The sequence below is a fragment of the Vidua chalybeata genome, chromosome 5 (assembly GCF_026979565.1).
Source record: "Vidua chalybeata isolate OUT-0048 chromosome 5, bVidCha1 merged haplotype, whole genome shotgun sequence".
Taxonomy (NCBI): Eukaryota; Metazoa; Chordata; class Aves; order Passeriformes; family Viduidae; genus Vidua; species Vidua chalybeata.
Genome location: NC_071534.1, coordinates 22,363,484 through 22,376,778, shown reverse-complemented (window position 1 = coordinate 22,376,778; position 13,295 = coordinate 22,363,484). Strand labels below are relative to the sequence as shown.

The following is a 13,295-nucleotide window of genomic DNA, read 5'->3' as shown; positions in this document are numbered from 1 at the left end:
TCAGCATGACCCCCACCCTCCTGCTACATATTGCAAACAAAAACCCCACCAGAAACCACATAATTATTGGTATTTGTGAGTGCCAGGAAGTCCTCTTCTTCCTCCCATGGTGCAGAGGACAAAGCACCTGTACCCAGTATATCCCTGGCTGGGGACTGCAGAGCTCCTGCTTTTCCACTGTACATCTCCCACTGCCACCTTTCCAGACAGAAAACCAGAAGGACTGGTGATCACAACCATTTGGGCTAGGACAGGGCTCAAGAGAGCAAAGCAAATGCCAGGTAGAGGCAGGGCCTACTGCTTCACTGAAGCTTTCCTGCAAGCAGGGAGCATGCTGGCACACGCTGCAGGAGGGATCTTGCTCTGTCTGATCGCTTTGAAGACTGGGGCGGTGGAGGGAGAAGAGGCCAGTTAAATGTGTTTATGTTTGAGAGGAACAAAGGAGAGCAGAGCAGAGTGGGGGTGCTTGTGCCAGAGATGTGTCAGAGATCACTTGTTCCTTCTGGGCCAGAACACCAGCCTGGGACCACCAGCATAGGAGGAAATGGTGTGTGCAGAGCTGCAATTTAAAGCAGGGAGAGGAAAGTCAGAGCAGAGGGAAGAGAAATCCAGAGACTTAGGATAGTGACAAACGTGACACCAGGTGATAAACATCAGACACCAGGCTCCCAACCTGTGAGGTGTGCAGTATGGTGCAAATACACCACAGCAGCTTACCTGGCTGAGGTCTGGTTCCCCTTGGGAGAGGCTGAATTAGGGAAGTTAGGCACCTGGGGAACACAAAGTGTGACCAAGTCAAGGGAGGCCATCAGCTGCACCCCAGCTTTGCCATCTGTTGTGACAAATTAAACACTGCTGGGAGGAGCTATCTTCCCAGGGGTCTCACACAGCCCAGGGCTGAGTTCTGCCCCTTCCACCTGGCACTGCACCCCACAAACAACACCCCCAGCTTGGGGTGCAATCTGAGGGCTGAGAGTAGCCCAAAGGCAACCAAACCCTCAAGTGCAGACACCCTGTGCAAGCCAACAAACCTTCTGCTGCAGACCACAGATGGGTGAATCGGCTGAACTTAGGCAGGGAACAGCTGAGCGCCTGTGGTTGGACAGAAGTGTGCAGCAGTTCCAAGGGCAGATGTAGACCAGATCCCCTAACTGTGGTACCCCAAGGAAAAAAGGCCCTAACACTCATTCACCAAGGCTTTTTCAGTCTTTTGGTGAGGAAAGTGCATCATCAACAGGTATTTCAGAGTTCTCAGTAATCTTCTATGGAAGAAAAGATAGTTCAATAATCACACTGGTTCTTTGGCATCGCCAAAATACTCCTGCAGATCCACCTGTATTTCAGCACATGAAATTTAATACTGCATGCCTTCTCTACCTAACACTTCTTATAATTTACTTTTTAAAATGCAGAATAAAAAAAGTTGGTGGTCGACCCTATTTGCAGAAAAAAAAGACAGACTTGAACTGGAAAAAAAATCCTGGTTCAAACAAAGAACTGGGAGACATCTTACATTTTTCTTGTCTTTTTCAGGTGGTTAGGAAACCAGCACTTGACTTCATACAGCACAACATATAACCAAAACTAATACCAGCTTGGTAATAGGAAACCAAAATTGACAGCTCTTCTTGCAGTCTTGAATGCTAATGCATAAACACTGATGATCAGAGGACTTAAGGCATACATCCCATCCATATGACAGTACCTCCATCGTACTCATGATTTCTCCTTGTAAAAAAATAAATTTGTCCCTTAATAGTAAGGGTAAGTAGAAGTTGAAAGGAGAACTATGTTTGTGAAATGCTTATTTTTAAATGTGAATTTTTTAAAAGTTTCCTTACATTCCACATCAAAGAAATGGCAGTATTTATAGACAGAAACTTCTGCAGGGAACATAGACTTAAGCAGAAGATTTGAGACCAATTTTTCTTTCGGTCACTGGAGGCTAATTCACACTTCTCCATGAAATTTTTGTTTTAGATTCAGACCTCTGAAATGGCAATCTGGAGCTCTTCCATTGAAGAAAGGAGGGGGAAACAAGAAGCTGTAAGTTCAGACTCACAAGAACTCAGAGCAGTGCCTGTTAAGTACAGGTGCTGCTTCTGAACCTGCACAAACACCGTATTTGAACCTAAAAAAAACCCTTAAGAACAAAGTGATTACAACAGTGAAATACCATTAAGCCTTCTAAGATCCTGCACTTAAGGGGATGTTTCATCAAAAGGCACTGCAGCCGATCAATCACTATCTGCTCCCCTTACACGGGTCCTTGGCAGGGCTCCACTCCTGCTTTGGGGTGTTGTTTCCCTCCAGCCGCCCCCTTGTGCCGGCATCCAGCCTTGCAGGCAGGCGCCATCCCCTGTCCAGCGAGGTGGGCTCAGCACAGCCGGCAAGGACAGGTCACAGCCATTACACTCCTGTCAAAACCGAGCTGGGAAAACAGCACTCCACTGCTCTTCCTTGTATCCTGCAAAAATTCTGCCATCTGCACATGCTTTGCAAGATCCATCATCTGAAGTCACAAAATGCAACGCGTTTCAAGCTCATATATGGCTGAAATGTCTGTTGTCTGCTTTCAAGTACATGGAATAAACATGACACAGATACACTGCCACATCCATCTTCCCATTTTATTGTAATCCCCCAAAATGATCCAGTGGGGATGGTCGGCTTCCCCTCCAGCCTTGGTTAATGAATGTAAAAGAAACACTCTAAGTCCCATCGCATTGGGCCTGACCCTGAAATTGGGCTCCCTTAAATCAGCTGTGGGACACAGTGAGCAGCGTTACCCAACCCAACTTTCACATGCTTAGAGCTTTTCAAAATGTTGGATTAGCACATCCCTAAGTTAAGTTACAACTTTTACTAGGCAAACAAAACCTCTCAAGGCAACATACAGTTCTGCTCAGCTTTTCCAGAAGACTGTGGAATGCCTACTTGTCCTGAGCCAAGTTCACCAGGTGCTGTGTTAAATGGGAGAGGCTGGGGTAAGACTGTCTCTCAAGCTTGGGTAGCCCCCCTCAATCTGAGCAAGAGACTACTCCCAACTCCAGATTTCTTACCCAATTGCCACAAAACATGCAACAGTACAGACTGTGCATAAAGGCACCTGCAGACAGGACAGCCTCTCCCTGCCCACAAATGCAATACCCTATCTATCAGAGTATTTCCACATGCAGAAAGAGCTCCAGGCACTCAGGTGTGGCGACAGCAGCTCTGGTCCATACACCACCTTCACTGATGGAGGTGGTCTTGCAGCACAGCACTTAGTGACAACTCAGGTAAGTCTGAAGTCCTGCCTGAGCAGGGAAATGGAGGAAGGACTGCATATAAAAACCAAGACTTACTTATTTCTTTGCCCTTTCCTCACAAGAAAAGAACACCATATAACAAGGAGGAGGGGCATTCATTATGGCTAGGAGTGGTTAAAAATAGGTGTATCCTCAGCTGTTGTGTTTCCAGAACAGGAATGTGATATTTGAGCATCCTACAGAGTCCAAGAGGTGTGGGAAGATGATAATTCTAGTCAGTTTTGTGTAAGGCCTGGAGACATGGGTGCCTTGTCGGCTCCTAGCCTTTTATAACAGCAATAGGTCTCAGTTTAATGGCTTTCTTGCTGATGCCAGCTTCGTGGCAGGTGTTAACCACATCAGTCACGTTCTTGTAAGACTCTGGTGCCTGGAGGGGGGGGAAAAAGAAAAAACTATAAACAACCAATAGTCACAGGAAGTCAGGTGTAGGCTTTTGAAATCCACTCTTCACAAAAATAACCATATAAATGGAGGGTGTAGAAGTAGGTGAACATATTGAGAATGTGTCCACCTTCTGTATCTAAGAAATCTGTAAGACACTTAGCTTTCCAAATAAGCTCTCATCATATTTCAGATAAAGTATTAGCTATTTTAATCCAGTTTTTCAGATAATGAGTGTCCCAGCATGTTAGAATGGCAAACCTCATTATTTAGTAGGAAGTAACTCCAACTTCTTCTTTACAGGTAGCCTTTAAATTTTATCTTCACTGCTCCTTAGTGACAGCAGTCAAAGTTTAATTCTAGAGTTTCCCCCTCTGGCCCCTATTCTGACAACGAAGCTGCTTTTAAATAGAAACTTTAATGTGATCAACATATTTATAGAACACCAACACCCAGAAAAGCATAGTGCCAAATGATTAACACTTTTATGAGTGAGGTTGTGAACAGAAAAGGCATGTTCAGTGTTAATGCAGAGGAACTGGAAGTCATAATATTCAAAGTTCTCTGACCATTCAGAGTTCTCTTCTTGAGCAAATACAGGAGTTCATCTTAAAAGAGGATCTTTCAAGCTGCTTCTAATCTACGTGAAAGCTGCAGTGTAAGATAAATTTAAAGCAGGGAGAACATCATTCAAGAAGAAAATCCATAAAACATAGTTGCTTTTGTAGATGCTCACACAAAGATAGCAATTATCCCTATCACCAGGCAGAAGAAAAAACATACCACCCCAAATCCTGTCAATCAGGCATCTCCCCTTTCAGCATGCTTTTAGGATAGAGAACACTTCATATCATTTTCCAAAAAAATTGACAGCTCTATCAGAAATCACACAAGCTGCATATTTAGAGTACTGGCAATTGCTTAGCACTGCAAAAAATCAGGTCAGGGAGGGTCATTCAGCCAGGGAGCAAGACCCCCTTTTCTTCTAAGATAATGAAGTACTAAACTCACTTCTTCCATGACCAGTTTGGGAGAAGCAACACGGATGGCAATGCCCATGTCAGCCAGTTTGTCCAGTACATCCTGGAAGTCCAAGTTACGCCGAGACTTGGCTCGAGACAGTGCACGACCCTAGGCCAACAGTTTTGTTAGTTCGTAGCAGTTTGGAAAAACAAAACTTATCAAAAAACCCATTACTGCATTATAAGCAAACACAGAATGACTGATAGCATAAACCACAGTAAACCCAGGAAATTAATTTGGCCTTTAGATCACAGGCTCCTGCAAAATCACACCTCTGGTATGATGGCTAGGAATGTTTCATTTGTATAACACACTCGTCTGCAAATGTCTTTTTACCCAAACCAAACAGTATTCAGGACTTGGAATTTACTGGGAGATGCTGCTCTTCCTCAATCATTGTCTCACTCTATGAATAACAGGGGAGGAAATAACCTTCTAAATACTGAGGAGTTTTATATATAGACAGCCTCAGCCCAGTTAACCACCCTCATTAGTTCAGAGGTATCAGAATTTTGTAAAAGAAGCTTATTCTCCACATCTTCATCCTAACATCTGACTTATAAAAAGCAGATTTTCTGCAGAAGTAGTCACAACTACTCAGTAAGAGACAAAGACTTCTACCTTGCAGTTCTCCTGGGCAGGGACTACTGGCAAGGCTACTCTCTGCTTGTATGACCAACAGAGGAATCACACATTGGATGACCCTTCAAAAACTTTGTTCTCTGGGTGACAGACTCATCCCAACCCCTCCCTAAAATAACTTCTTGACTTACAGCTCCATGGCAAGTAGTTCCAAAGGTCTCAGTCATGCCTTGCTCTGTGCCGGTGAGGACATAGCTACAGGTGCCCATTGTGCCACCAATCAAAACAGGTTGTCCAGTCAGCTGTGGATGCAAAGCATTCATTGATAAGAAAAAGCTGAAAAATCTCATTCTTGATAAAAGTCTGAGAGGAACTGTGTCTCCAGAAAAGGAAGTCAGATTAACATTCATTGAGAGCATCCCTGGTTGTCTCAGGTGCCTGGAATCAAGGATTCTAGAAAACTAACTGCACTGAAAGATGCAGACCAGTAGATCAAAAACCTTGTGTCCAAAAGACAGACAAGGCAAACCATTGAATCCTGAAGTCTATAAAGGACTTCTTCCCTTTCATGTTCTTCCAACCATTTTGGGTGTGAAGCAGAAGGAGGAGCTCAGTGTCACAAAGATCTAACACACACACAAGCTGAATACTGCCATCCCACCAGGGTTCCAGTGCTGCTACCTTAAAAAATTAACTCACAGCATTTAGGTATCTGTTAGGGACCCTAAAATTGTCTGATTAATCCAGAATTCTCTATTTCCTTCTCCCAAAACTAAACTTACTTGATAATCAACAGCAATAAGAGGATGGTGAGGAGGGAAGGCCCTGGTTGATCCCTTTCTGTGCACCAGCAGAGTCCGCTCCTTTCCATCCACTACGTGCTGCTCCACTTTGGCAATGTTGTGAGACACGTCATAGATAACGTGCATGTCAAGGTCATCTGGCGTTGTGTTGAAGACTTTGGCGAAGGCCTAAGAGGAGAGCAAATCAGGACGTGAGATACACGATCAACATAATTCAACCGCAGTGGAACGGAATACAACAGTGCTGAGAATGACAGAATTGGACTACACAGACTGTTTCTCTGCCCGCTGGCAGCTTCCCGTTGTAATTAAGTAGATATCAATTAGGCAAATTTGTGCAACTCTGAAAAGGTGGCTTTAGCAACAAAACCCCCAGTTTTCTTGTATCCTCTTTTTCCAGCTCAAGGCATTTTCAAAAATACTGCTAAGTGGCTTTGGCCAAGTACAATCCAATGATGTTGAGAGGTTTTAGATAGATTGGTATGACTGCAGCTTTGTGCAACTCTCCCCAGAGAAAAAAAAAATTAAGAAACATAAAAATGAAATGAAGTTAAATAGTGCAGCTACTCTTTGTTCTCCATGTCTGGGATGAAGCAGGAAAAATATCTGCATCAGAGAGAACTCTGCTCCTACCTGTCGTGTTAGGAAAGTCATGGAAGAGCGGTTAACCCAGGCATAGTTGCCAGCAGCTGCCATTCCCTTCAGGTAATCTTGTCCCTCTGCAGAGGCAATCCTGGCACATGCCAGCTGGCGATCATTCACTATGATTTTGTCCCGTTTCATAGCTTTTTCCATAGCCACCAGTGCATCTGGGAAATAAACACAGTAAGTCTAAGTGACTTCTTAATTTTGCTGCAATCTTTGAGATTAACATGGGTGTCTGTAATTTATATCCTAAAACTGAACTCATCTGTCCAATGGTCAAGCCCAAGGCTATTTCTCAAATGCAAAAGCAAATCTGTGTCAGAACGTTATCAATTGTTTGCAACCAGATAACACCTGACCAAGCAATTCAGGATGCTCTAAGCAATTCACTGTAAGAAATGCTCTTTGGTGCTGGAGTTTGCTGTCAGTGACAAGACCATGCCGAGCAGTCTGTCTCACTCCAGGTAGCTACACCAGTCAGATCATACCTGTGGCAACCTGGTGGCCCAGCCCTCTGCTTCCACTGTGGATCATCACGCACACCTGCCCTTTGTGGTCAATGCCCATTTTCTTGGCAGCATATTCGTTGTAAATCTCATCCACCACCTGGATCTCGGCGTAATGATTTCCAGCTCCCAGGGTCCCCAGCTGCCAATCACAACACACTGATCAGACAGGAGAGGAAAAGCAGCCTTTGGGAGCACAGGGGAGAGCTACGGCAACAGGACAAATTGCTACAGCAAGGTTTTGGGTTTAGTAAAGTTTTTTTTGTGGAAAAAATATTCCCATGTAAACTGCAAGCAAGTAGAACACAGTAGCATCACCACTTTCCTTTTTGTTCAAATTTGTATCTCCCTATGCTGTTGGAACAAGACTGTGATTAAACAAGAGGAGCAGGATCTACATACAGACTGTGCTGCCATTTCTTTCCAACTTACTTTGTCCTGGATGGGAAGAGTATACAGACTTCATTTTCTGTTTGTACAGACAAGGCAGACAGGCTTATACTCGGTTATAACTCCATAAAGAAGTTACAACATCTTGTTAATTAGGTACTTAAAACTTTTCAGTAGATTAAAACAAGATATTTAATTTCCAAGCCAATTTTTTTTCAACTCTTTAACAGATGATTGCTTAATTGCAAGGCAAATGTGAAAATTGGGGACATAATATTTTGAGGTTAAAATGCTGTAATTTTGCACCACCTCAATTAATGAAGAATAATATCAATTAATACCAAGATACAAGAAAGCTTTGCAAATGTGCCATTAGTATAGCCATCTCAAATTGTTCCACACAGAGCAGTGAAACACTATACATAGAAATGAAATCCAACTCTTAAACTGTGATTCAGTTACGAGCTAGTTCCATTTATTATTGTATCTTTTCTTGCCCTGCTATTAACTTGCTGAGCAAACACAGACGAAAGTTGAACATTAACTCGCCTGTCTCTTCAAAACAAAATACATCTATCTGGATGTGGAAATGCCACCCAACGTAACTTCCAGTACCAGATGTTAACAGATGAAAACCTAATGGCACCAGGGATCTTGGGTTAACCCAGTATTATTCTCCTCTGTTGCAGCTCTGTCAAGAATTATTCAGAACTGACCTCATTATCTCATCTTTCCCCCTGCCCAGAAATGCTAGACAGAGTTTCAAGAAAAGACACAGAATTAGAGAATTACTCTCTAACATTTATGTTTGAACCCTGGGAGCATGCACAGCCCCCCTGAAACATAACATTACCTGAGGCAGGCCCCTTTTCTTTGCTCTTGAAGAGACTTTGTTGGGGTCGGCCTGTAGCATTCTTCCATATTCCTCACAGTGCTCCTTGTCCTCTGCCCAGGCATAGCCCTCTCTGAGAGACCAATCCACACCCATCTCCAGTGCCTCTTCCAAATCCCTGCAATTATCAAACACTGACACATAAGATGATTATCCCTGAATATACTCAAAATCCACTGGATATGGCCTTGAGCAACTTGATGCCTTTTTTTGTTAGCCCTACCTTTACATTTAGATCCTTCCCATAAGGAGTTGGATGAGATGACCTCAAAAGATCCCATCCAACCAAAATTATTCTATTATGCTACAGTCAGCCCCCAACTCTCCTAACAAGTCCAGCTTCTTAATACTTCATGAAAATCAAGCTCTACAAATACATTAACTTTTGGTACATCATCATTTTTTCCTCTTTGCTGGTTGTAAAACATCCTATTTTCTATCTATAATCCTATCTCTCATCTGTTTCAAAAAAGACCTTTATGTTCATGGAAGTTTTCAGAAGAAATGAGAACCCAGCAAGAACCTTCTCGGGGTTTAAATGGGGGAAGAAAGAGCTGACTCTGCTTTGATGATTATGTCTGTCCAGGTAAGGCACATATGCAGAAAGAACAGAAAGCATTTTAGAATTACTTTTCCTTTCTTAAGTCTCCTACTGACAAATCTTGCATCAAAACAAACAACAGAGATGTCCTCTCTAGCAATGTGTGCACAAAGTCATTCTCTTACTTGGCATTCATGGGGATGACACCTTTGGAGCCGACACCAACAGGAATGTGATCAAACATAGCCTGGGCGAGCTGTTCTTTCACAGGCTGCACATCACTTTCATCCAAATTTGTCCGCAGCAAGCGGACACCACAGTTGATGTCAAAGCCAACACCACCTACAAGTGGAGAAAAAGCCATGTCAGGGAACATGTACTAAAGGCTGTAATCTCACTCCTTTTCCTGTGACAATACTGGGGAAGAAAAAGCAGAACTGCATTAAGCCTCATTTTAACAGATTTACACGAAGCCTCAGACTTCAAGACACAGCTGTATGATTGCCTACAGACCTCTCCATTTACAAAGTTACTCTGGCAAGTTGACAAAGAGAAATGGACACAATTATAAAACACACTGCCCATAGAAAGCAGAGAGAATGTTCCTGTTCTGCTGTCTAAGGTCAGAAGAAAAGTGACAGATCTTAGAATGGCTCCCTGACGTAAAATATTCTTGAAAGCAACCGCCAAAAGGAAATTATTTTTTGAATCTTCACTGGAGTAAATAATAAACAGTTGTAAGAAGTAATAAATACTTACAAGGAATACTAAACTTCAGTTCTTGGTGTTTTGCTTAACTCTTACTATTTATAATAATAAATTCTATAAGACAACACCAAATGTGAAAGATAACCATGCCACCTTTAGTATGAAGGTTCTGGTATTACTAATGTTAGCGGGGAGATACCAAACTAAGAGACCTTGGGTCTGAGTCAATCAGGAACACTAGAACTGATCAAAGCAAAACTGAAACATGAGTATCATCATTCATGACAACCACACAAGCTTCAGACTGTCAGTAACCAAAGATCTAAGTGTTTACTAAAAAGACAGACATACTGTATGGTCATGTTTTAAGCGTAGAAATATCCTCAAAAGATGTTTTCAAACTACGCAAAGAAACTAGTCAGTTCTTTATCAATCTGATGAAACCCCAAGGTCAAAGACTTCAAAACGAAGGGACATCACAAGTCCAAGCTCCAAACACAAGGGCAATTCTCCCTGCACTGTTCAGCTTTCTCAGTGTAACTACCTGCTTCATAAAGATTCTAAGTGCAAGAATTAAGCAACCCTTAACTCCCTATAATTGTCGTATTTTTGCTTTGTTTCTGAATGCAAAGTACTGTGAAGTCCTGCCATTTTGAAAAGTATTTTTATGCTATCCGAGGTATTTGTCAAAGCAGGTTAAGTCAGTCATCCTTACCTGGTGAAACCACTGCTTCAGGATCACTCATATCAAAGGCAGCCATGTTGCCAATAGCAAATCCATAGCCAGAATGGACATCTGGAAGGCCTATTGATCTCTGAAAGGCAATTTTAAAGCTTTATGAAACTTGATGCTGCAGAGTCACCTTGGTTATACTTTGCCTTGTGGCAGTGGTAGTCACATTTGTGAACAAATATACCAAAAAGGAATGGATGTTCAGATGTAGGTGGAGTGAACACATTAACTCAGGTGAGGATCTAATCTCCTGCACTTACAGGACAGTCAAAAAAAGCAGACAGCAGATCTCTCAAGCAAACACCCTGTGACACCCAGAAACTGGAACTCTTCAGTATCTATTAAAGTGCTACCACACACTGAAGTGAACAGTACTTTGCTTCTTCTGCCTCTCCTTACCATCACAAAGAAATCCTTGGTTTGGAGATAAAAAGTTAAGATCTGAATATGTAGATGATTGTAGCATCTCTTCTACAAAGCACCAGCCAAAATTCCCATTTTAGAAGGTTGTTACTATTCTGCCTTACTCCATTTTGGCCTGACCCTAAGGCATTTAACAGCATGATCATCTGCCTTTTACTGCATCCATAAATTCAAAACTTCCGCCAAAAGAGACAAGTAAAAACATTCTGTTGTTACTTATTAATATATGCAATATTGAATGTGAAAAGGATCATTTCCACATTGTACTTTGCACTTCTTGAAAAGAGTCACAGGTAAGCATTTTCCTCCTGCATCATTATATCTGATGCTTTGCTTCCAAAAAGGCAGAGGATGAGGGAAGGCACACTGTTGAATGCATATGAAGGCTCACTATTCACATGAGGCCCATAACAATAGCACAGGCAACAGTACCACCTCCTGCTGTCTCCACACTTCTCCATGTATTCCAGAGCAGAGCCAATTCAAAACCAATAAGCAGTTTGCATGAACAGTGGGGAAAGGTGGCTCAAGAAGGTAGCTGAAACAGCATGAAAAGCTCTATGTCAAAAGACAAGCAATGAAGTAAGTGGTTACCTCCCTCTCTGACAAATTAGTTTTGCAGCCTGCCATTGCAAGCACTCCTTACTAAGACACACAAACTGTCTTGAGAAGAACTTTGGTCCATACCACTTCTCATGAGAGAGTTTCCATTTGGAATGCAATAATCTCAGGCAAATGGGAACAGAAAAAGAGCAGATTTTCAAAGCAGATACTCACGTGAACAATGCCAGGCAATGCAGCCACATTCCCAATCTGTTTCATAGCAGGCAAGAAGCCACCCGCACCTGAAAAAGATTTTCTAAAAAAGTAATCTGATAATTTACCACAATAATCACAATGAAACACTTTCTAAAGAGGCTATTTAAAACACTGGCAAAACAGAAGCTGGCCACCAACAAGACTTCTAGTCGGGTATAAAGAACTTGGCATTGTATGCGATCTGCAGTTTCATTAAATGCAGTGTTTATTTCACTGCAGACCAGCTTCTGCCGTTTGTACGAATAGCGTGGGGGCTGTGCTAACAACAGCAGCGTGCTCCCCCTAGCCCAGCTGGCAGCTTGGATCCAGCCCTGCACTCCATCCCCACAGCGAACAGGCCCAGGCTGTACCCCCGCAGTAAACTCCGAGAGTGGCACTCGAGGAACACTCCCGAGGGCAGAGCGCAGCCGGCAGAGCCGGGCACAGGCCGTGCTACAGCGGGCCGTGGCCGCCTGAGCTGCCCCCCGGGCCGCAGCGGCGCGCACGGCGGGATACCCCGCTCCTGTCTGCCGCCGCTCCACACCCACCCGCCGGGCCTGCCCCACCCCGGGGAGCGGGGGGAGACGCGCGGGGGGGCAGAACAAGAGGACAGCTTTAAGTTGTGCCAAGGGAGGTTAAAGTTGGATATTAGGAGGAATTTCTTCGCAGAAAGGGTGATTACACATTGGAATGGGCTGCCTAGGGAGGTAGCGGAGTCACCGCCCCTGGAAGCGCTCAAGGAAAGGATGGACGGAGCACTAAGTGCCATGGTCTAACTGGCATAGTGGTGCTCGGTCACAGGCTGGAGTCGATGATCTCAGAGGTCTTTTCCAAACCGACTGATTCTGTGTCACCCCCGGGGTCAGGGGGTCCGCTCCCCACCGGACCCACCTCCGCCGCGGCAGGCATTGCGCAGCTCCTCGAACATCAGCTTCTCCAGCGGGTCGTTCACGTAGAAAACGCCCTCCACCTGCGGGGACAGCAGTCAGCCGCCCGGCTCCGCTCGGACCGCCCCGACCCCGCGCCCCTTACCCCGACCCGGGCACCCATGCCCCCTCCCACGCACACGCATGTTCGGCACGAAACCCTTCTTGATCCGCCAGCAGTTCTTGTCGATCTTGTCCAGGTACTGCAGCTCATCGTTGTAGCTGCGGCTCATGGCGGCGGCGCTCCGGCTCGGCGGATCCCGATGGCAGCGCCGGCCGGCGGCAGGAACTGACGCGAGCCCGCGGCGGCAGCGGACGGGAGCCGCCGAGGCTCAAACCTCCTCCCTCAGCCCTGCCTCCTGCCGCCTCCGTCCGTCCGTCCGTCCCTCAGCCGTGCCGAGGGCTGGCCCGCCCCAGCGAAGCCCATGCCGGGCCCGTCTCCCACGGTGCTGGGACAGCCCGCGGCACCCGCGGGCCGGGCTGTGAGAGGGAGCTCAGGGGGCTGGGTTGTACCTGGCTGCCTCCTCCCTCACACCACGTACGGCTTCTGGGCTAGTTTGTGCGGAAAAAGCCCAAGTACTTTTTTTCAAGTGCCTGTGCGTGCTGACCCCCGGGGCAGAGTAGCTTTGGCCC

The 13,295-nt window shown here is 44.9% G+C and overlaps 1 protein-coding gene across 1 annotated transcript; it reads right to left on the bottom strand.

Moving 5' to 3' along the window:
* Positions 1-2,616: 2,616 nt before the first annotated feature.
* RTCB (RNA 2',3'-cyclic phosphate and 5'-OH ligase) lies at positions 2,617-12,972 on the bottom strand. Its single transcript, XM_053943824.1, has 12 exons — positions 12,803-12,972; positions 12,628-12,706; positions 11,716-11,783; positions 10,498-10,597; positions 9,260-9,416; positions 8,495-8,651; positions 7,234-7,393; positions 6,734-6,909; positions 6,080-6,268; positions 5,489-5,599; positions 4,704-4,823; positions 2,617-3,678 (listed from the first exon to the last, which is right to left on the bottom strand). Exons 1-12 carry the CDS (start codon positions 12,893-12,895, stop codon positions 3,571-3,573), a joined length of 1,518 nt encoding a protein of 505 aa, XP_053799799.1. The 5' UTR covers positions 12,896-12,972; the 3' UTR covers positions 2,617-3,570.
* Between the last annotated feature and the right edge of the window lie 323 nt (positions 12,973-13,295).